Here is a 23,437-nt window from a genome sequence, read left to right on the forward strand (position 1 = left end):
AGTTGGTTTAATTTGAAGAGAGTTGAGAAAAAGGGCTGTTTACCAGGATGTGGGCAATGCAAAGAAACCATAAGAAAGTGGTGCAGTGTCCTGGAGCTGGAAGCAACCTGGTACAGTTACCACCACCGGGAGTCCCGAAGGAGGAAAGTGGGAGCGGTTTCGGAAATCTGGAGGGAGAGAGCCATGTGGAGAAGGATGCCTCATGGAAGCAGTGACCTTCGGTCAAGCGATACAGCCAACCCACAGTGAACGCACGGGGAGGGGGTCCGGGAGGGGAAACAGCCCGGCCCTGCTCTCTCATCCCCTCTGAGCCTCTGCTTGTGCTGTCTGTCGGGTCAAACCCAACCTGAAGCCGAGGACTAGAAGTGCCTTGTTGTGCTCCAGACAGATCTGCCTCCCAGGGCTCGGAGAAGAGCGGAGGGGAGTAGAGAGCTGACCCGGAGCGGGGAATGGAAGACAGAGGGAGTCACTGAATTTTAAAGCTGAGGAGACTTTGAGAACATCCAGTTCATTTCTCTTATTTCAGAGATAAAGAACCAGAGCCACAGAGAGTTTAAGTAGTCCTTTCTTAGTCACACAGCTTGTTAGGAGCAGGAGTGTAACAGGCCTGAGGTTTCCTGATGCTCAGTTCTACATCCCTTCTCTACTACACATTCTTCTTATACGGTAATTTGAGGGGGGGGGGCGGGCAGGTGAAATTAAGAGAGGCATATTTCAACTTGTGATTAATTCTTTGAATAGGTGTTAAATTCCATCTGTGATGTTAGAGGGATTTAAATGAGTTCGGAATTCAGTTACGATTGGTTGTGTGGTGAATAAATGTGAATACTGATGGCAAAAATAAAGATGACAATTAATATTAAAATATGTGTAACTGCATCTGAGGTTGGCCTGATAACCAGCCAGCTCAAACAGTGTGGCTTTTGTCCCTATTGATTCTGGCCTTGCTACCGTGCTCTCTTTGAGGCCTTTTATGACCTCAGAGTCTTGTTTAAAACCTTGTTTTAAAGCCTGTTTAAACCTGAGTGAAGGCTGAATCATGTTTGGGTACGATGCTTTGTCAGCAGAACCATCTTAGAACTCAGAGCCCAAGGGAAGGAGGGCTAATTTGTACACATATACATTTATCATTAGTACAGGCATCAGTTTACCCACACATGTACATGTGCAAATGAACGCTCAGATACATGGGCAATTATCAGCTAACAGCCCTGACCTAAGAATGAGCCTGTAGAATATCAGGAAGTTGAGAATGGTATCAGTGTTTGTGATATTTCCCCTCACGTTATAACCCTTGGGAGTGAAGGACCTGGACCAGTGCCTTCATTTATGTGTCAACTTATTATTGGTATTCTTAGGTACATGTTCATTGGTTCATTCATTAATATCATCAACAAATGCTTACTGAACACCTACCATATGCCAGACATTTTGCTAAGTACTGGAGGTAGATAAGGAAGACACGTATCAGTCTTGACTTCACTTCGTTAGGGTTTGCTAGGAAAGCTACCTTATTAGCCAAATGAGTCAGAATTGGGTTTTCCCTTCCTATGTCCCATGCAGGAAGAATCACTACTAGTGACTGAAGATATGGGTTCCAAATATAATAAATGACTGTTTTTATGTAGTTGAAGTTGTCGTATTACTTTACACAAAATTTGGTGGCTGTTTGGTGACTGGTGGGAGATGGTGGGGGGATTAGGTTCTGGTTGGTTCTAGGATTTAAAATCTATTTAAAATATTGTTTATATTGAATACTGTTACTTATAGACTTTTTAAAACAACCTATTTCTAAAGGCAGTAGAAATTGTACCAAAGCTGGAGAAAAAGTGGGAGAGGAGTCTTTGACTCATTTCTAAATAATTCAAGGCAAAAAGAGCTCCTTATCTGCCTCTGAGCAGAGTATGTTCACATTCAGTGAATAAATATCAGGTACCTGCTATCTGCTAGGTGCTTTCAAGTAAATTGTCTAGTATTCACAACAGCTCTATGAGGTGAAGACAATAATCCCCATTTTATAATGAAGAAAATGAGGTCCAGATAGCTTCAGTTACTGCTTCCCCTTCCCCTAAGGTAAGTAAGTGTCAGAGCTAAGTTTCAGTTCTAAATCTTTCGACTTCTAGGTCCTTGTTTTCTTTGCTGTATCATAATACCCTGCTAACTAATATGTTATGAGTTTTGCAATTCTCTTGTATTGTTTTCATCGCTATTTCCTGCTTATCTGTTACTACTTAGTTTGTTACTCTCCTGATCTCCCAGGCAGAATTTGGTGGCTGGCCTCCTTTGGCGCACTGGGCATGCTGTTTTATAGCTCACCACGTTGTACCATAATTTTGTTTATTTATTTGCCTTGGACACTGGGCTAAAGGCTCCTTGTAGATTGGATTCCATCCAGTATTGAATCCCATCACCTAGCACATTCTCTGGCACATGGAAAGCATCTAATAAACATTTGTCAAATGAGTCAATCTTCACAGTTGTCCTGTGAAAGAACTTACTATCTCACGATTTACAAACAAGGGGGCTGAGGGTCAGAGAGGTGAAGAAACTGGTCGAAAATCACACAGCAAGTTAAGAGTAAACGTAAAACTTGCTCTCGACTTCGAAGTTGTGCTCTCCCCACCACGATGCATCACGGTTGTTACTGCTATTGCAGAACGGGCTTGGCAGAGGGTTGCAGTGGCTTGGGATGTACTTAGGCAGTAGAGTCGATCACCTGGAGGGCTTGAAAATAGTCTTTCTCAACATCCCAATTTTGCATCTATTTTAGCACAGGCTGTTTATCTGCAGCTCAAAACACAAATGTTTTCTGGGTCGTTGCGTAGTTCTGGTGGTCCCTGCCCCACCCTTGGCTCACTGTTACCCTCCTAGTATCGTCCCTTGACCTCCTCTGCAGTTGAACTTTTCCTGCTGCCCTTTTCCCATGATTCTCTTTTTATCATCCATCACCCATTTTTACTACCCATCCCCCTTCTTAATAGTCAGTGACAAGCCAATAATTTTTATTAACACTTGAAAATGCTATTTTTTTGTTAAACCAATACATGCAATTGCCCTGATCTCCTGCCACATGGTAATAATCAGAATCAGGTTTCAAAAGGTTTGGATTTCAGCAGGGCTGCTCACACTGTCCTTGGAGGCATATAAATTAATTATAATTAAGAGCTGTGTGCAGATGTTAGAAGAGAAATTTTGAACAATTTTGGTGCCTGCTCTTGTAGAATATTAAAGAAAAAGAGAATGAGTGGCTGTTGCTGGTGAGAGTACATATGATCACCTACATTTGGATTACAAATTTATATGAAAATACACATGTATAAAGTGATTTTTAATGCTTTATTAGTTACTCGTTCAACTCGTGTCAAGAACTTGGGTGACAGTAGAAGGGACACTTCTGCTTTGTGCATATAGCAGGAAAAAAAACAGGTCAGATAGAAAAGCCAGGATTTAGCCACCGGAAGTGTTGTAGAACAAGGTGGTAGGTTATGGGGCAAGGCTCAGGTGGTAGATGTGCTTGGACTGAGTAAGAAGAATGCTCTTATGTGGCAGAAGTCCTAGGAAAGCAAATTTCTGTGCCAAGGAATTCAGTGCCATATTAGCCCTTTGCAACGTTGAGGCCATTTCTCACAGAGGACTAAGGGACTGGTGATCTTTGGAAAGGCGTCCTTACCTGTTTTATGTAGGAGGGCTGGATGGCTTATCTGCTGGGCCAGAGGTCTGGATAATTTTTACCTGTGTCTTTTCCCCTATCCCCCATCTATCCTGCTCTTCCCTGATTGAACACTCTCCCAGAAGTGACTTAACTAAGGCTCTGTTTTCTTTGATTTTCTACTTACACTATTTGTTGTGCCTGTGGTTTGTTGAAATGGATTTGGGGTTAGCTCTGCACAGGAGTGTATTTGGATAAGTTAAATATACCCCAACAGGACCAAAGGGTGCTGTTTATTGCCATGTCGGTTACTACATTAAAAATGGATTTGGCATGTTTATAGGATGTCCAAATAGACTTCTTTGTCGTCACTGGTTTCATAGGCACACAGTCTATGGGCCCCCAAGCCCTAGACTACCAGAATTTATTTCTCCTTGTTCCTTTTTGAAGAAAGAGCAGGGGCAAGGGAACTCAGAAGCTTTTCTAAGACTAATGGATGACGATAATTGTATGAGAAAGAGGAGAATAACAATGTAGAGAGACGTTTTAAGTTCTAAATCCACTAAAATTAGAGATAGGTGTCTTTTACATGTTATTTCCACAGATTTAGATGATGTTTAGATGTGTTTAGCAGACCCTAAATCCTAAATGCACTGGAGGATTGAAATTGGGTTTTTTAATGTCTTGAATATATAGATGGCATTGTGTTTCAGTGCTAGAAACAGATATTTATATTGTACTTCAGAATGGCATTAGATAGTAGATGTTTGACATCTATTATACTTTCTGCTTCAGAAGATTAGTGAACACATTTATTGCCTCATTTAAGCATTCTGACTCAAAAGCACCTCTTTGGTTCAACATTCATTCTGTTCCTATAAATTTGAATTGAGAAAGTACAACTTAAAACCCAAAATTGACTTGGAACTTAAAACTTTTTAAATAATATGTTAATTAAAATGTTTTATTTTGGATCTGTTCTGCAGAGTTAAGTTAATCATACTTCTCAGTTAATGGCACACTTTCATTACTGGTTCAGATAGGGATGTCTTATTTAATTAATTAGTTCTTTATGTACCTTTATTCTTCCATATACCTTTTAGAATAAGATAATAAAATTCCTTTTAAAATCCTGCTGTTTATTTTGATAGGAATTGCCTTGAAGTTGTAGATTAATTTGGGAGAAAATAGAACTCTCTAAAACATTATGCTATCCCATCCGTGAACGTGGTGAATGATTGCATTGTTCAGGACTTCTTTCATATCCTTTAATAGAATTTCAGATTTTCTCTGTAGAGGTCTTGTGCGTTCCTTGCTAATTCCTAAATAATTTTTAGTTGTTTTTGCTATTACTGTATTATATTTATAATAACAATATATATATAATATTATACTATATTATTATATTTTCTAGTTGGTTAAAAGAGAGCTATTGATGGTTTCTAAGAGTATTGTTTATCTAGCAATCTCATTCTCCCCATATTAATACTAATAGCTTTAAAATTCTGTTGGATTTCCTATGTAGATAACCACACTATCTTCATATAATGCTAGTTTTTCTCTTTCCTTCCCATTCTTAAATCTTGTTTTCTTGACTTATTTTATTTACCAGAATCTCCAGTAGCAGTGATAGCACTAACCTCGGTTTTTTCTCAGTGTCAAAAAATAACTGATTAAGAGTTTTTGGTATATATTCTTACCAAGTAAAGACTGATGTTTGCCTTCATTTCCTATTATCAAAGAGTTAAAAAATTATTCTGCCACTTATATCATAAATAGGTGTTTCCTTAATCAAATGTGTGATTTCTAAAAATTTTTTTGAGATGTTCATGTAAATATCTCTTTTGGTCCATTAATGTGGTGAATTATTTTGATTTTTATACTGAAATTAAGCTATCCTTGCATTCCTGCTATAAGCCACAGTAGATTATTATTTAAAAAATTATTTATTAAAATATACTGTTTGTTTTGGTTAGCTAATATTTTGTTCAGGTTTTTTTTTTTTTTGGCCTTTATGTTTATAAGTGAAAGGAATCTATGATAATCTTTTCTTGTACTATAATTATCTGGACTTAGAATTAAACTTTCCTTCTTTTTCTGTTTTGTTCAACTTACATGAACAAGGCTCATTTCTTCCATATGTACCTGTTTTACTTCCTTTTATTTTGACAAAGATGGGGTTGGGTGGTTTTCAAAGGTTAGGATTAGAGCCTTTGATAACCGTTTTATTTTCTTTAATTGTTATTATTATATTCAGATTTTCTCCATTTTTTTGAACTTCTTTTTGCTTTTTATTTGATATTTATACATTAAATTTAAAAGCAACTAGCTTCCATGATATTCTTTTATTATTTTTACATTTCTGCACTGTATATGTTGTTGTTTTCCCATTTTCATGTAAATTTTATTTGCATTTTCTCTATTGTTTCATTAATTGGTCTTGTCAGAACTTTGTCTATTGTAGTCTTTTAAAGGATCTACTTTTGGTTTTGTTTTTTCTTTTCTTTGCCTTCTGTTTCATTAATTTCTATCCTTTATTCACCTTCTTCTTAAGGTTGACCCTTAATTGTTCAAAAAGTGACAATGTAATTATAATTAATTATTTTTCTTTTTCTTATTTTCTTATAAGTGAATTTAAAAGTATGGGTTTCTCTCTAAACTATTTTAGTTATGCTCTAGAAATTTTTATATTTAATATTTTCATTGTTATTCTGTTCAAAGGATTCTTCAGTTTCTGATATGATTTTTTCCTTAACTTTAGTGTTGTTTAATATTAAGTTTTTAAAAAGCTTTGGATATGTAATATTTTAGCTACCTTTCCATTTTTATTTGTAATTTAATAACATTATAGAAAAATGACGATTAGAATTTATTGAGGCACTTTGGTAGATTTAGTATTTTCCATGTACTTAAAAAGAATACATGTATTCTCTGTTGTATATGTATTGCTAGATATCTGAACTAATTCAAGTTTATTACTCATGCTTTTTATTTTTTATTCATGTCACTGTTTATATTTTGTCTGTTGGATTTATCTGTTATTCCCCAGGGTAATTTTAGTTACTGCTTCATACATGTTAAGCCTATATTTTTAGATTCATGATTATGGTATCTTCTTGATACTAGTATGTGACATGTCTTATTGTCACTTTTGATGTTTCCACCTTTGAATTTTATTTTATCTTGATATTAAAATTTTGATAGACATTCTCACATTGCCTTTCAAAGAGGTTATACTCATATATACTTCACTTGACTTATACTGTATGAGACTCCTTTCGCCCCCACATTCTTCTGTGTGACAGATTTTAAGGCCTATACATTCTAGCTTTCTGTCTTTATTGGTAGCTTGGGAAACTGTACTTGATGCATAGTTCTGGCACTTTTAATCTTAATTTCATTCACTGCCTATCATATTCTGGTCACAGTCTCATTAATTGGGTCACTCCAAATAGCATCCTGACTCTATTAAGGATTGTGCTTGGAAAATTTGACTTAATCATCTATTAAATCACATTTTATCTTTCCTGATGGAGTTGCCCCAGACTCAGTTTTCTCTGAGGACAAGATGGACCCAGCTTCTTACTCAAATGTGTCTTCCCTTGGAGTCCGCTATGGGCAAAGTGTAGACTGGTACCTGCTGGCGTTACCCTGCACCAGTTGCAGGCATGAACATAAGCGACTGTATTCTGCTTGCTTACTTTAAATTGAAGGGCCACTCAGTTCAAGCTTCAAGGAGACAGAGGGCCAGGGGGTGAACAGCTGACTCTCTAATCTGCTGCTTTGTTGTTGATTCTGCTGGTGAACCCTCATGTCTGAATTTACAGTGTGATCTGGGGGTGCTAAGCTCCACTGATTCCCATCACTGACCCTGGCCTGAATGACTCTTGAATTCTGCTACTCTTGACTGGGAAGCTGTCCTGAAGTTTGCTGCTACCCTAAGGCCATTATGTGACATCTTTTTTAGGGAGGTAGAGCCCTTAGGGAACTCGTATCTCTTGCCCCCTGTGAGGTTCCTCTTAACATTCCTCTCACGCTTTGTCTGCCTTTCTCTCCCCCACCTCCCACATGCTGACTTGGTGCTTTCATAAATAGCGAGGCTCCTTGAACAACTTCTATAGAAGCTTAAAGGTAACATCCTTTGCATCTACAGAGCATTTTATATTCTTCAAAGCACTTCCATCTACATATTATCATTTGATCCTCACAAAAAACTCTTTCAGGTATTCAAGTTAGGTGTATCACCCGGATTTCACCGGTGAGGTAATAGAGACGTGATTAGGTGGCTTGCCCATCCTTAAGTGCTTAGTTAACGTGGAACAGGTGTTAGAACGCAGTTGTTTTAGGTTAATGAACTTATTTATTCATTAATTCACACACTCATATTTTACCAAGCAGAATGGAAAGAGCAAGGGTTTGGGGGACAAATTTTTTATTTGAAACTAGATGCCATCCCTTGTTGGCTGTGTGATCCTGGTCATGCACTTAACGTCTTTCTCAGTTTCCTTGTTTGTGAAATTGGGGAAATTATGATTTATAATGTTTACATGTGACTTAACAATCCATGAAAGTTACCTGGCAATGGTAGTATACGGCATATGGTAGGTTATAGGTAAATTGTTACTATAAACATGTAATATATAAAATAGGTTACTAGTATAGGTAAAAAATGGCCAAATACTGACAATTTTATAATGGTAGAAACTCAGTGGCTGCCATTTGTTGAGTCCTTTCCTGTTGTATCCCAGACCCTGCTAGACTCCAGGAACGCAAAGACAAGTGAGGCAAGGCTTTCTTGTGTGTCTGCATCTTCTGCTAGACTGTGGTCCTGGAGGAGGAGCCTGTGTCTGTTGTATCCCCAACTCCAAGTGTCTGCTGGGTAGTAGGTGCTTAATAAAAGCTGACCTTACTGACAAGGTCCCTGCCCACCAGGAGATTACCAAGCAGTTAAGACAGGCAGGTGCATAATCACATATTATAATAAACTGTTCCAAGCGTTTAGATAGACACATCCAGGCTACGGTGAGAGCACAAGGGAAGTGATGCTCAGTTCTGCCGGGGAAGGGGCAGTGTGGTGGAGAGGAGGGGGCAGAGTTTCATAAAGCAGGTGTCTAAAGACTGGTCTGTCGGTGGAAGGGAGCAAAGCCACTTTGCTTATCTTGGACTACAAGCTTTCTCTTAATGCGCCTCCTCCTAAGGTGTAAAGTTGAGTTTATATTCACGGTGCTTCTCTGTTTGTCTCGCAGTCCCTCTGTTGCCGGTCTCTCCCATAATGTATTGCTTTGCAAAGTGCTTTGTTGTGTCCTGAGTATAAAAGAGACGCTCAGGAAAACCAGATTCTATTCTTTGAGTGTCACAACTAGCCATTGCATAACAAAGTGTAATATATTGTGTGAGAAGAAATAGAGGAACCTAAGAGATATTTGAAAGAGAGCAAATAAAACATCAAAGTCGGGGAGTGTAGAGTGCGTTAAAGTTAATAAACTGCCATGGCAGACTGGACCACTTTTCAGTGTGAAGGTATCTGCTTTAGTGACTTATGACTGTAGGATGAGAATCCCGTTGGAATGAAGTTAGCTGCTAGTTTTGCCAAAGTCTAAATCTTTTGGTTCTCCTTGAGAACCAGCCCTTGAAACTTAATATATTATTGTTATTATTATTTTTCCAACCGTTCTTTGAGGTGGTAAACCCATCTGTCTTCCTCTGAGTATTCAGTACTGCTCAACTCTGTAGAAGGCTGCTTTGCTTTAAGCTCGGGGAGGAGGAATTCGGGCCCCAGGTGTCCTGCTAGACTGGGGACAGCTCGTCAGCCTGGTCCCAGGGCTCATGTCGTCCGTCCCGTTTGCACAGAGACTCAGAGATGAGGAGATTGGCAGGAGTAAACTTTGCTGAGGCGTGAACACTGAGCTACTCGTCTTACTTGCAAGAGACGGACGAGGCCGTGGGTACAGGGCTCCTTCCTGGCGGAGTGGAAGGATGACGGCAACAGCAAGGGTTCCAAAAGGTTTTCTGCCAAGAACCGGATTGGATTTTGCGCTTCTTCAGCCACAGAATGTCCCCAGCATCTTATCCCGAATCATAAATGCTGTTTGCCGCCAGTCTGCTCAGCCCGACCACTTCCTAATCGTTCTTGGTTCAACACCCTTATTATTGTTTCCTTTTTGTTAGCTGAACTCTCAGAGTTTTCAGGTTCCTAATGTATTACCTTTTCTTTTCTTTTTTTTTTAAATCCAAACAAGCAGGGAATACGAAGCAGCATTTTCATCCTTGATTATACTCTCTCTCTTTGGAAAAGAATGAAAACCACTGATTTTGGCTTTGGGTACAGTTTGTAGACTGTTTCCTTGGAGTATAATATACTGTGTGTATGCACTGGCATGCTGTGTTATACCATCATTGCCTTGGGAACATTATGTAACTGTTTTGAGCTTCAGTTTCTCCATTTGAGAAATGGGGATAAGATGACTAATTTATAGGGTTTCTAGGAGAACTAAAGAGATTGCATAAGAGGAAATGCCTAATATTGTACCCAGCACATACCAGAGGTACAATAAATGATTATTTAACACAAATCAAAAAACAACCTAAGCAGGACCAGTTTAAGGGAAGCTCTAGGAGAATGGTGAGACATGAAAAGAGAAATGACCAAGCTCTGTAGCGAGCTGTGTCCACAATCTGGTGCAGAATGTGACATTCTGGGGCACACGTGGAAGTAAAAATGCAGGAGTCATAAAAGGTACAGAGTGGTGAATTGCATGCAAACATGAAGTCAGTCATTTCAGGAAAGTCACTGTGTCAGTAATTTAATAGCATTTGTCCAAATCACCATATTTTGATGCATAAACAGATGGGAGTAAAACTATTCCTTGTAATACTTGGTGGTGTAAGAGCAACATGATGTGATACAGTGGAATGCAAATTGGCCTAGAAGTCAGAGGAGGGGTTTCTGTTCATTTCACTTAATGAGTTTGCGGTCTTGGACTTCTTAGCTTCTTTGAGCCTCAGCTTCAACATCCATAAAAATGGTAATAATAGTGTCTTTCTTATTTCCCCCCTGCCGGGTTATTGTAAGGATCAGTTGAGATGTTTTTGAAAGTACTGCCAACTTACGGGTTGTTTTTTGATTTAGTATTTAAAGTCAGTTGGGTTGCTGAAGAATTTTAGGCTCTTGCCTCTTTGAGATGAATACAAAGTGAAGGCAGCAAGAATAGGGAGCTGATGTATCTGTAGCTTCCTGTGTCCAGCTGACCGGGACCCTGTTTTGTTTTAGCCCCTGCTGAGACCATTTTGTTGCTCACTTTGCCTGGCCTTTGCCATCTTTTAACCCAAAGAACAGTTCAAAGATGGGTTGTGTACCTGGAGTCATGCAGCAACAGCCAGACCCCTTCTTGGAGACTCCTGTGTTTGTGCACTTGGCATAACTACCTGGACCACTTACATCCTCTTCCCCTTGTTGGTCTCCGTCTGTTTGCTGCTGATGGCTATAGCCATAGCATCTTTTGTTGTCTCAGGGATGTCTGATGTTTTTGAAAGTTTTTTTTTTCCCCTCACTTTGCTGCACGAATATGAGATAAGAAACTAGGCTGGAAGATAGATGTTAAGTTTGATGATCAGTAAAAGGAGATAAGGTCTTGACTTGCAGTATCCATCCTCTTCCAAGATGGGTCATGTGGTGTGGGTTGTAATGTAACCACTCTCTCTTTGTGTTTCTAGGGAGTCGACGAGTTGAAGATGAAGCCCAGAGCAGAGTGCTGTTCTCCCAAGTTCTGGTTGGTGCTGGCTGTCCTGGCCGTGTCAGGCAGCAGAGCTCGCTCTCAGAAGAGCCCTCCCAGCATCGGCATTGCTGTCATCCTTGTGGGCACTTCGGACGAGGTGGCCATCAAGGATGCCCACGAGAAAGATGATTTCCACCATCTCTCTGTGGTGCCCCGTGTGGAGCTGGTAGCCATGAACGAGACAGACCCAAAGAGCATCATCACCCGCATCTGTGATCTCATGTCTGACCGGAAGGTCCAGGGGGTGGTGTTTGCTGATGACACAGACCAAGAAGCCATCGCCCAGATTCTTGACTTCATTTCAGCCCAGACTCTCACCCCCATCCTGGGCATCCATGGGGGCTCCTCCATGATAATGGCAGACAAGGTAAGAGGGGCAGCAGTGAGTAGATCCTGGGGGGTGTGGCGTGTATTGAGAGCTAAGTGATGCATCTGTTTTAATGCAAAACTTGACTATGAAAGATGGAGGGTAACAGGATGCACTGAGTGGATAGACCAGGAACTAGTCTAATTGCTTGGAGACAAAAGGGAGGGAAAGACGCTGGTTTCTAGAAACTCTTTTAGTTTTGAACAGGTTTGTGTGTCTACTTGTTTGTAAACGGAGTCACTGAAAAGACTAGGAGATGTTGAAGCTCGTAACTATGTGATACATTTTCTTCAAATACGTGTATGAATAGCTCCTTTAAAACTTTGCAAAAGGTGTGCTGTATTCTTCCTTGATAATGCGTGCTCTCCCCACACACCGGTTTTAAGAATATAAAAAGAAAAATCCCTCAAGGCAGGTTATTTCTCTCCTTGAAGATACAGACACCCTAGAGGAGTACTTCTTGCTAAGGTGTCCATGCTCAACACACATCAATCTGCACATTTGAATGGATTTTAATCCATAGAACCAGTCGCAGCTGTTTCCCCCAGCTGAGCTTTGAAGGCAGTGGTTCATAATCTTGATTGCACCCAGGAATCCCCTGAAGAGCTTTCCACACACCCAATGCCTGGGTCTCGCCCCTAGAGATTCTGATTGTTGGTCTGGGGTACAATCTGGGCTTCAGGATCTTTAGAAGTTCCCCCAGATAATTCTAGTATGCAGTTAAAGCTGAGAACCACTGCTTTAAGGCTGTGAGTAAATCCTAGTCTTTCCTGTATTAATATTAGATTAATTGTCTCATGACAAGGTAATTATCATGTGACATTGATGCTTATTCTCTAACTGCAGAAATAGTGTTTTGTTTGTAGTTGTGTTTTGTTTTTACATTTTTCACTTCTTGGGTTGTTTTTCCTTGCTTTATACGATGATTATTGCTTATCGTTAAGGTATAGCACTTCTCACACACAGATTGTCTTTGCAGTCATTCCTGTCTGAAGATGATTCATTTCACAAGTGTGGTTTTTATTGTTCTGTATCGCTTTGGGTTTTAAATTGTTTCTCCTTTGCATTGTCATCTTATACTTTTTTAAGCGTCACTTTCAAAACTACCTTCAGTTTTGTACTCAAAAGACATGCTGTGGGGTTAATGATGTTTGCAAACACCTCAAAACCTAGCTCAGACACCACAAGCGTGCTACTTGGCCGGTTGAGAACCACCACAGCACAGGACTTAACAGAGTAACATAACCTTGCGTGATCACTATCGCCATCTGTCGGCAGCAGGCAGAGATGACTAATGTGTTTTGGAGCTTCCTTCATTCCGTCTAGGAAAGGTCAAGTGGGAAGTGCTAAGTGGAGGAACTTTAGTAGCGTATGAGAAAGATATTGTCCCATTCAGATGGTTAAAGGCACAGGTAAAGGTGTTAGAGAGAAAATGCTGCCACAAGGAAAGAGGGATAAACTTACACAGAATGGAAAATATAGATTGACTATGGCAAGACCTACTGAGTTGTTGCTTCAAATAGAGTTTTTTTTTAAGCATCATTGTCCTTAGCAAATTTTATTATATTTTAGCGGTGGTGTTTTGAGGGCACAATATGCCCTGAAAGAATGCCAAGATGGATGAGCCAGAGTTTTGAATCATAAGTAAGTGCAAACTTACTTTGGGAGCAAGACAGGTGAAAATAATAGATTGATTGATTTAGCAGATACTGGCTATTGTGCAACCTATTATTTCAAATTCACCTCAGTATGAAAGGCTAGTGGCTAAACCAGTTGGTTGATTCTCTGTTGTATCTCTTACAAATGCATAAAAACAATGTAATAATATGAAGAAGGATGCAGACCATGTGGAGAGACTGGGCTCTTTTGTTCACTGATGTACCCTAGGTGGTTTAGAGCATTTACCATGTGCTGGGCACATACTGCTTTGCATGCATTATCTTATGTAATACTCTAACAGCCCAGTGAGCTAAATGGTATTATTTATCTCCACTTGACATAGGGAAGCTGAGGCTCAAGGGGTTAAATAACATATCCAAACTACTGTAGCTGGTAAATGCATCCAGGACTTGAACGCTGGTTGCTGGCTGCACAGGCCACGTGCTTGATTGCCTCTCAAGAAAATGGAGAGGCTAGTTGAGGTCTCACATCCCTTCCTCTCTCTACTTCTTCCTGTTAGATAGCGCTGTGGTGGATGTGATAGGATGAAAAGTAATCCATCGCTTGACTCATAATGGCGATACTGGAGTCCACCAGGAGGAGAGGAGTAATGAGTGAAGAAGCGGGATGGTGCTCAGGTGTAGCGTAACTCCTTAGGGGGCCCATCGGCGGCCACTTCTCGGGGTAAAATGGAGGCTGGAAGCCAGTGAGGTGGATTCTTCTGGGTCATTGTACTGAGATCCCCCTCTAGCCTCTTTATTCTCTGCCCCCCGCCCACCACTGCAACCACACCCAAATGTCCCTTTTTATCCTTTTCTCTTCTCCATCAAAAAAAAAAAAAAAAAGGAGCTGGGCAGCGATTTTTAGACATGCTCCTAAAATAGCCTACATAATATCTAACTGACTTCTGACCTGAAAAGACAAGATTCTAAAAGGTAGGTAGAAAGAGGAAAAAGAAAAAAAAGAAGCAAGAAAAGAAGCAAGCAGGAGGTCCTAATGAGAGCTGAAGGCTCAGCCGAGGGGCGAGAGGCCCATGGGCAGCAGGACCACGGGGACCGGGAGGGTGGCAGCTCTGACATTCTGGGCAGCTGTGCAGAGGGACGTTCACAGGCTTACAGGTTTGGCCTGAAAGCAAATGAAGAGCCATCAGATCTCAAGGAAGTAAGCTTTGGGGACAAGTTTCAAAAATAAAACACCTCCAATTCTAAGGCCATTTTTTTTGACAGAAGTTTATTTTTAGTACCATGATCATATTTTACAAACATAGAATGGGGACGCAGAGTTTGACAACTCTGAATCAACTATGGGGCAATAGGACAACACATTTGAAAGTGGAACTAATGCAGAAAAATCTAAGAAATACAGCTTTGCTGCGTTTGAGGCGTAGTCTTGAGGGTACAGTCACCATCTGAAGGATGACGAATAAGGCTTACAAGTTGCTTCCCCTTCTAGGAAACAGGTAATTTCTGCTCTCTCCTAACTCAGTTGGTTTTTGTTTGTTTCAGGTAAAACTCATTTATTAAGTGTCCTCGGGGAAGTGTGGTTTAGAGGGATACATTTCCTCATTTAAGGAGTTTGTGATGGAAGAAAGCACAATTAGTTACGAAGATTTTTTAGCAAAAGTTGGGAGTCATTAGTTCAGCATCTGGTCAGATAGCCTGTGCTCGCTTTTTCGCACAGCTAATCAGTGAGTGCAAGCGCGGATCGCGCTCTGCTTTCCCACTGAGGGCGCCTCGTTACCACTGCGGCCGGAAGAAGCGCAGGGGCCGGCAGAGCTCCTCAAGGCTCGGACTGCAGAGTCAGAGCAGTGCTGACCGTCACTTCCCAGATGTGGGGATCTGGACAACTGACCAACGACGTATTCTAAACCTTGGTATTCTTGTCTGTGTAATGGGGATAACAGTATATCCATTACAGAGCTGTTGGAGATGAAATGAGATAACCAACAGCGAATGCTTCACTAAGTGTCCGACACAGCATTCGGTAGGGTAAGCTGGAGGTTGTATGGAGCAGTTTGAAGAAAGGGAGAGGCTTTATGATTCAGGAAAAGGATGGGAATTGAATAGAATCACAGCCAAGTACAGAGACACTTCTGAACTGGAGACCAACCAAGAAGGGAGCTCAGGAGAGACCCAGGGAAGGGCTCTGAAGCATGGGTGGAGCCACTAGGGACGTGTGGGTCTTGTGGGTCCTGCCCGACCAGGGAAGCCAAGGCTCCCTGCAGCTGTGCTGGGGCCAAAAGGGGCACATTCAGTTAAGGAAAAACTCTGACAAGGAAAGAACTCCAGGCGCTTGTAGCAGAAGACTGTTTAGAATAGTAAGAGAGACAATTTAAAAATGTATGAGGTGATTTTTGGCAGTTCCCCACCTGAGTATAAAGAGTCTATTTTATTTTGCTTTGTTATAATTGCTTTTATTCTCCCTGAGGTCTGGGATTTAGGATGCCCATCTGAATCCAAATAATGAACCAAAGCTAGACATACTTTCATTTCTTTCCAAGAGGTTTCTCTACTGATTTGCTGAAATCTTTCTTGGGTTTTCAGATTTTAGCTCAGAGAGGTTAAGTAACTAATCCAAGGTATCATAGCTTATGAACAATGGGACTGGGATTCAGATCCCAAAAGTATCTACTTTGAAGCCTTTTTGTTCGTACAATTCTGCCCCACAAAGCACTGAACTAAGAATTCTAAGTCCTGAGTTTTAGTCTTCATCCTCAGAAATTTTGGAAATTTAGGCAAACAAATCACTTCAGCTACATGATACTCAGTATCTAGTTTATAAGATTTAAATTTTGTTTTCTGCCTTATCCACTTTACAGCATTTTTGAAGATAAAGTGAAGTAAAATAGTCGGGAAAGTGCTGGGTGAACAGATACTTTAGGTGAAGGAATTAAAGAGTGGCGATAGGAAATGACAGTCGTTGACAGTGACAATCATCTATCACTAGCATTAGGACCAATGAAAATGGCTAGGCAGGTGGTAGGAAGGAACACAGAAAGTGGAAATTACAGCAGGATCAGGCAAAAGAACAGAAGATCCGATCTTTAATGCGGCAAGAATGGAAGAGAAAAGGCGGGCCGATTATAGGGGCAGGGCTCTGGAGGTGGATGGGTGGGCCAGAGTGGAGTACGGCAGCGAAGACATGTGTCATACCCTCATCTCGTTCCTCCCTAAAGGGCAGGTGAAAATATTCTTCCTCTGGCATCTGTTGCTATGATTTTCTCATTACTAACTTGCTTGGTTAAGAATTAATGAATCTGAATAGCGCTGTCATTTCCAGTGCAAGAGAGCCACGTTTTGGAATCCAACTGTGGCCAGGAAGACGGCGCCTACTCTTCCTTGGTCCCATCTTCTCTAACCCTTCTCTTCCTAACCCTACTCCTCTCCCCACACACACCTAATGGCAATATGTTTGGAGAGAGTTCTTGAGCCAGCGGTGGTGTGTGACTCTGTAAATAGTCCAATTGCCTTCCATCTGCTCATGAGGGTTTCCAGAGCCAGTGTAATCTTGAAACCGAGATGGCTGTGCTTTTCCTACCCGACTCCATGCTTCTCCCCTAATTTGGGGTGACTTAGTTTTCACTTGGCTTCTTAGTTGATTGTGATATGGCATTTCTTGGGACGGCATACTTTAACAGCAAACTGTGGTGTTATAACATTTTTTGGATGAACAGAGTTGAGATAAAGAGGTGGGAAAGGCAAGACAGGAACAAAACTAATATAATATGCCAACTGTATGCCAGGCATGATATTAATGAGGATTTTAATTCTTATGCAGTCCTGTGAGATAAGTAATATTATTTCTTTTCATTTGATGGGAAAAATAAATCAGAGTTTATGTACTATGGCCAAAGTTACATAGCTAGAAAAACAGTGGAACTAGGATCTGAATCTTTTTTTTTTTCTTTTAATCTTTTTGGTTGACTTTAAAATCCCTAGTCCATACACTGAGGAAGTCAGAAAAAAAAAAAAAAACAGAATAGAACCACCTGTCTGGGGGTCAGTTACTCCTCTACCATTTTCCCTACTTCTTCCAACTGTATACTTTGAGGGAAGATGGGTGGACAGTTCTCTCTAAGACACTGCAGACTTGGCAGTGAGGCAGCCTTTAAGCCTGTGTGGATTCCAGGTCTTTCCACCTGCATCTGTGGAATGCGCTTCTTGTTGGCCAGCACATCCTCCTTTTCAAATGGTAGCTAGGATTTGCTTTCAGGAGACTGGCCACTTGAAGTCCAGGTGCTGCAGCTTTAATGCCTGGGAAAACTGAGGCCCCAGAAATTGCTTTAGGCATTCACAGGAATTAAGGTGCTTGTTGCTAGAAAGTAACACATGAGCCATCCCTTCTCATGGGTCCTCCAGGAGATGACGCTGTGTCTACGGGAAGGCGGGGACACAGCATGAGAGAACATAGGCTTTGGAGCCTGTAGGCTCGAGCTCTTCACGTGGCTGTGGCTGTGCTCCTTAAACACTCTTAGTCTCAAATTTTCCATTTGTAAAATGGAGGCAGAAATAACACCTAGTTCTTAGTGGGGACCAAGCCTTACGGAGCGATGTGCCCAGTGCTTGGTAAACAGCAGGCCCTCAGTATACACTACCTTGTATTTTCATATCCCAGGTTTTGCCTAATCATTTGAAGAAGATGGGAGTCTGATGTTTTCTGTTAACTGAAAGAGAGGAGCTTGGAATGTCAGTACCCTCATTTTAAGTCTGGTGGACTAGCAGCTCAGTGGGTTCCACCTCTCTGGTGATGCAGTTACTGATTGTGACCCGATCAGCGCTTATCAAGATTTTGGAAGCAGAGACATGCAGTGGGTTCAATAAACTGATACACATAGGATGTAAGCAATGAAGATAAATCCAGAACATTAAAAAAGAAAGCATAGTAGAATAAAATAGTGTTTGAATCCAGGGTCACTCATTGATTTGTCAGTGTTGATAAAGAAGAGAAGTGAGCAATTAGATGAGGGAATATTAAAGGTACCAGGTAGGAAGTAGTCACGTGTTACAGACATAGGAGGGCACTTAATTCACTAGCTGTCACCAGCCAGTTTTTAATAGATTACACTGATATTGCTGAAAAACTCCTTGGATTCTGATTTCTACATCAAGGGTGTATTTTTATTCCTCTTCATGAGACGTCTGTGATTCTTCTTGCCTCATTCTTAGGCTTTGTATCTATATTTTATTCAAAATTATATTTTGATTCTGTGGTTTAAGGGTTCAGTATGCATGAGAGTAATGTTCAAAGCTAATTTTATTCCATTTTTCCGAAGGCAAAAATAATTTATTGCTCTAATTCTATTTTACAAGGACACAGAACACCCGAGTTTATCGTAGGTCGTTAAGTTACAACGAGAAACAGAACTAACATTGATCATTTACTTTCCTCAGGTTCTGAGCTGATCACCTTCTATGAGCTTGTATGTGTTACTTCATTTAATTCTTTCACTGAATTTACGAGGCATGCATGTGTTTTGTCTGCATTTTACAGATGAGGAAACTGTAGATCAGAGAGGTGTTTTGCCCAAGACACTGAGGTAGTGATTGCTCACAGTGGCTTAAACAAACTTACTGGTGGCTCAGAACAAGACACCTGGAGTCAGGGACTGCTGGGGGTGGTGCAATGATGCGGTGACGTCAGGGCTGACTTCTGGGATTCTCTTGACGTTTTTGTCACGGTTGTGAGGAGGCTGCCCTAGCTCCGGGCATCATGCCTAAATGCAAAGCAGGGAAAGGCCAAGGGTGGGGGTTAGATCAGGTAAAGTCCTCCCCCATCCTTGATCTCACAAACCCAAATAGTGTCACGTGGCCACCCCTGTGGAGGTTACAGTCTCCCTGGTGGAGACTCTCCCTGGAGGTGGCAAGGAGGCAAGGGTTGGGACCAACTCTGATTAGTCAACAGTGTCTCTCAAAAGAAGTAAGTGATGACCTGGGAATTCAACCAGTGTTTGTGTGATTCTAAAGCCCGACATCTCTCATCTGTCATTTCTCTCTCTTTCAAATTGTGCTTTTGTGTCCTTAGTCCAGTTGCCTCTCATGTCCTGCAGAACTAGGACCTTGGCTCACCAGCTGTGTCCTTTTCCCCCTTAATTATCAACTTATTCCTCCCTGCTGCCACCTGCTCTCTAGCTCAGTGGTCCTCAGGAGATGTTTGCAAATATATTGGGGGAGCTTTGGGGATGTCATGATGACTGGTGTGTGTGTGAGTGAGGCCAGGCATGCTACATGTCCTGCGATACATGTGATAGTACCCACCAGTCAAGAGTAGTCTTACCCAAAATATCAATTCTGCCCTCATTGAGCATGCTCAGATCACTCTCGTATTAATAAATAAACAAACCTGAAAGCTTTCCTTGACGCTGGTTCTTCCTCCCTCATTCTTTCTTGTCATGGTTAAGTTCCTTAAATGCTGGTCTGAAATGGCTGTTTTCACTTTCTCATCTCTCACTTTGTTCAAAATGCCAAATCCAATGGGCTTTTCAAGTTGTTCCTGACCTTCTGCAGCACTGAACACAGTTGACCCTTTTAGTGCTTTTACCAAAATTATGATGACAAGAGTAATTGGATTTGTCACAGATTTGGTGACAGTGGCAATGAGACTGAGGAGAATTTAGAACCTGGGTGGGTCATAGGAGTGGAAATGTCCAGTAAGCAGTTGGATTTGGGACTGGAGGCGCAGAGAGTGACGGGCTGGAAATAAAGGGATGCACCGCGTTGGCACAGAGGAGTTGACACCAGGAGGTGGAGGAGACTGCTCAGAGTGAACAGGGGGATGAGGAGAGAAATGTGCCAAGGACAGAACCCCAGGTGCACCCCCATTCAAGGGATGGTCAGAGGAGGGAGAGAGGACAAGGAGCTAATACAATTCTGAGACAGACAAGGGAGCCAGAACAAGAATGAAAGAGGCGTTACATGGAGCAGGAGGGGATTTAAGAGCGAGTGGCTACCCAGTCCGGGAATCAGCCCCGGCCGTCCCCCCATCCCCTTCCCCTCAGGACAGTTGTGCCAACAGTAAAGAAGCCTTAGTGTGGGTCCCCTCCCCTCCGCACACTGTGATGACCCCGGTGGCCCTCCTTCCCTCCTATCTGCACCGTCACCTGACACCTCACCTGTGTGATTCTTTAGAAACTCAAATCTGATTGTTTCACTTCCACTTCGAACTCTGCGCCGGCTTCCCGCAGCTTCCAGTGTGACATCCTCTTTGATGTGGTCCCGGCCACAGCTCCAGGATTTTCTCTTAACCTCCGTGCCCTTGAGCAGGAGTGTCAGGCCGCACTGAATTATTTGCTGCTCCCTGGCTGGTCCTGGCTGTTTTACATCTCTGCGCCTTTATGGGCGCCACCTCCTCTCCTTGGAATAGCCTCCTCCTCGTCCCCCAGAAGCACCTACTCACTTTCCAAGGGAAGGCATGGCACTTCTGTGAACCCTTTTCTGACTCTCTTCTTCACAGAATTGACCATTTCTTTTGCTCTTCACCTGTGCCCTATTTAAGCTTTTGTTATAAGCCGTCGTGTTTACCTCTCTGTCTCATTTGCTACGCACCCGGCTCATTGTGGGCCAGGCCGTGCCTTACTAACTTCTGTATTCCCAGCACATGCCATAGTGTCTGGTGCAGGGTGACAGCCAACTGCTATTACACAGCTAACAATTATTAGACTGTACACTCTGCATGCACACTGTAGTGAGTTGGACGGTAGCCCCCAAAAGGTACATCCATGTCCTAACTCCTGGACGCTGTGGATGTGACCTCATTTGGGAAAAGGTCTTTACAGATGTAATTAAGATCTCAAGATGAGATCATCTTGGATTAGCCAAGTGGGCTCTAAATCCAGTGACAAATGTCCTTATAAGAGGTAGAAGAGGAGACAGAGACACAAAGGAGAAGGCCTTTAAAGAGAGGCAGAGGCTGGGGTTACTTAGCCACAAGCCGTGGAAGCCACCAGAAGCTGAAAGAGGCAAAGGAAGATTCTCCCCTAGAGCCTGCACAAGGAACGTGACCCTGCCAGCCCTCAAATTCAGGCTCGGGCCTTCAGAACTGTGAGAAAATAAACTTCTATTGTGGTAAGCCCCCACATGTGCGGCACACTTGTCATGGCAGTGCCAAGCTAATGGTAACACACACACTCTAGTTCAGGGGGGACTCTGGAATCTCACTACCTGGACTGATTCCTGGCTCTAACATTTACTGTGTGGCCATTGGCAAATTACTTGACTTCTCTGAACCTTAGGTTCCTCATCCATAAAATGGTGATAAAAATAGATTCTGTTTGTTAAGGTTTTTGAGTAAAGTTATTAAAAGTGCTTGGAAAAAGCCTGGCAAATAGTAGGAATCAATAAGAAGGGTCTATGAGAGGCTTTCAGTAAGTCTCCATTGAATAAATGGGTGAGTGAGGCGGGTGGTGTGAACAGAAACTCAAGCCGTTCACAGCATGATGGGCACTGACCCAGCTCCGTGGCGTTTGGCACGCGCTGGGAGCTCGGACGTCCTGGAAGCCCGGGGCCGGGACAGCGCTTACAGGCGAAGCGTCAGAGTTGGTCCAGCTGTTCCTGATGCAGCCTCAGGGCAGTGAGGCTTGTCTTTCAGCCCGACACTTCCCTCTCCGTCCCCCTCACTCCTTGGGTTGGTTTCTGCTTCTTTGTTTCGTGTGCAGGCGTGGGTACAGGGGCGTGTGCGTGTGTGTTTCCATCGGCGGTGCCTGTGTCTTCGCTTCCCCAGTGCCCGGGCTGGGGCGTCTCACCTAGGGCCGCCCTCTCAGTCCCAAGTCACGCTTCAGGTTTTTCTTCTTCTCTCCCCTCAAATAAAAACTCCTGCTTCTTTTCCCTTTATTCCTTTTCATGTCATTCTTTTCACGGTCCTTATCACGTAGGTAGTTAATCCTAATTATTCTTTATTAGCTGTCTGTCCTGCTAGACTACAACCTTCATAAGGGCAGGGACTATATCTTTTTCATTTTTGAATCTGCAGAACTTAACGTAGAGCTTGGCACGTGTTAAACCCTTAATATATATTTCTCTAAGTATATGATGGATTAATTATGTCAGTGCAGCAGATATCAGTAGCAATTAACAGAAAAGTATTTTAAACCCCAGTGAAAACGGATGAGAGGATCAATCTCTGGTTGTTGGCAAGTACCCTCCTATCTCTCGAGGCTCCTGTCCCCATCACCCTCCCTTCTTCACATCTGCCAGACACCAGCCGTCAACAGCTTGACACTCACAAATCAAGATACAACACTCGCACCCACTTTGCTTCCAGCAGGCAGTCGTTCCGAGGGGGCAGTCTCAAGTCAGGGTGCTTTCTGAGGTAGCAGGGCAGAGCTTTTATCATGCAAAGCAGATGGGTGCCAGTGATAATCTTGACTTTATTCGCCCTGTTTCAAAGGAGGAAGCAGAAGGTAATAAACATTCTTTAAAAAATTTCAAAAGATAAATGGAAACAATTCATATGACATGCTAATCAGCCAGGTAGTGCCAACTAAATTGAATCAATGTAATTAAGTTTCCAAAGGTAGCGGTAACCTTCCTTTAGCAAACAACATTCTTTCTCCTTTATTTATTCATTTATTCAAAAAATATTTATTAAGGGTGTCAGGAACTGGTCAAGATCTTGGAGATGTAGTCCATAAGAGAGACATGTCCTCATGGTGCATTGACTGACAATAAATAAACACGTAAATGTAGCAATATTATTTTAGGCTGTGGTAAATATTGTCATGAAAACAGCTGGAGGGGCTATTTTAGGGCTGTCAGAGAAGATCTCAGAGGAGGTGGCACTTGAGACTTGTATGAGGAGAAGGATCAAGACTCATGGTGATCTGAGGAGCAGCAGGCGTGAAAGCCGTGAACGGGGGGCGGGGCATGATTTTTATTGTTTGCTTGAGGTCAGGAGAGCCCGAAGGTGGTGGGCAGTGGGCGGCAATCGTAGCAAGTGAGGGCAGAAGGCGCTCCGGGGTAGATCGTGGTGGGCTTGAGAGTCCTAGCAATATAA

At 42.1% G+C, this 23,437-nt stretch overlaps 1 protein-coding gene across 9 annotated transcripts in view; it reads left to right on the plus strand.

Moving 5' to 3' along the window:
- GRIN2B (glutamate ionotropic receptor NMDA type subunit 2B) overlaps positions 1-23,437 on the plus strand; it is a 571,331-nt gene that overhangs the window by 303,783 nt on the left and 244,111 nt on the right. For all 9 annotated transcript variants that reach the window (XM_072954744.1, XM_072954745.1, XM_072954746.1 and 6 more), the window contains one exon: positions 11,363-11,791. In XM_072954744.1, the coding sequence (XP_072810845.1) occupies positions 11,381-11,791 (411 nt within the window). In that variant the 5' untranslated portion in view covers positions 11,363-11,380. The remainder of the gene's footprint in view (positions 1-11,362; positions 11,792-23,437) is intronic.

Source organism: Vicugna pacos, chromosome 34 (genome assembly GCF_048564905.1).
Source record: "Vicugna pacos chromosome 34, VicPac4, whole genome shotgun sequence".
Classification (NCBI taxonomy): Eukaryota; Metazoa; Chordata; class Mammalia; order Artiodactyla; family Camelidae; genus Vicugna; species Vicugna pacos.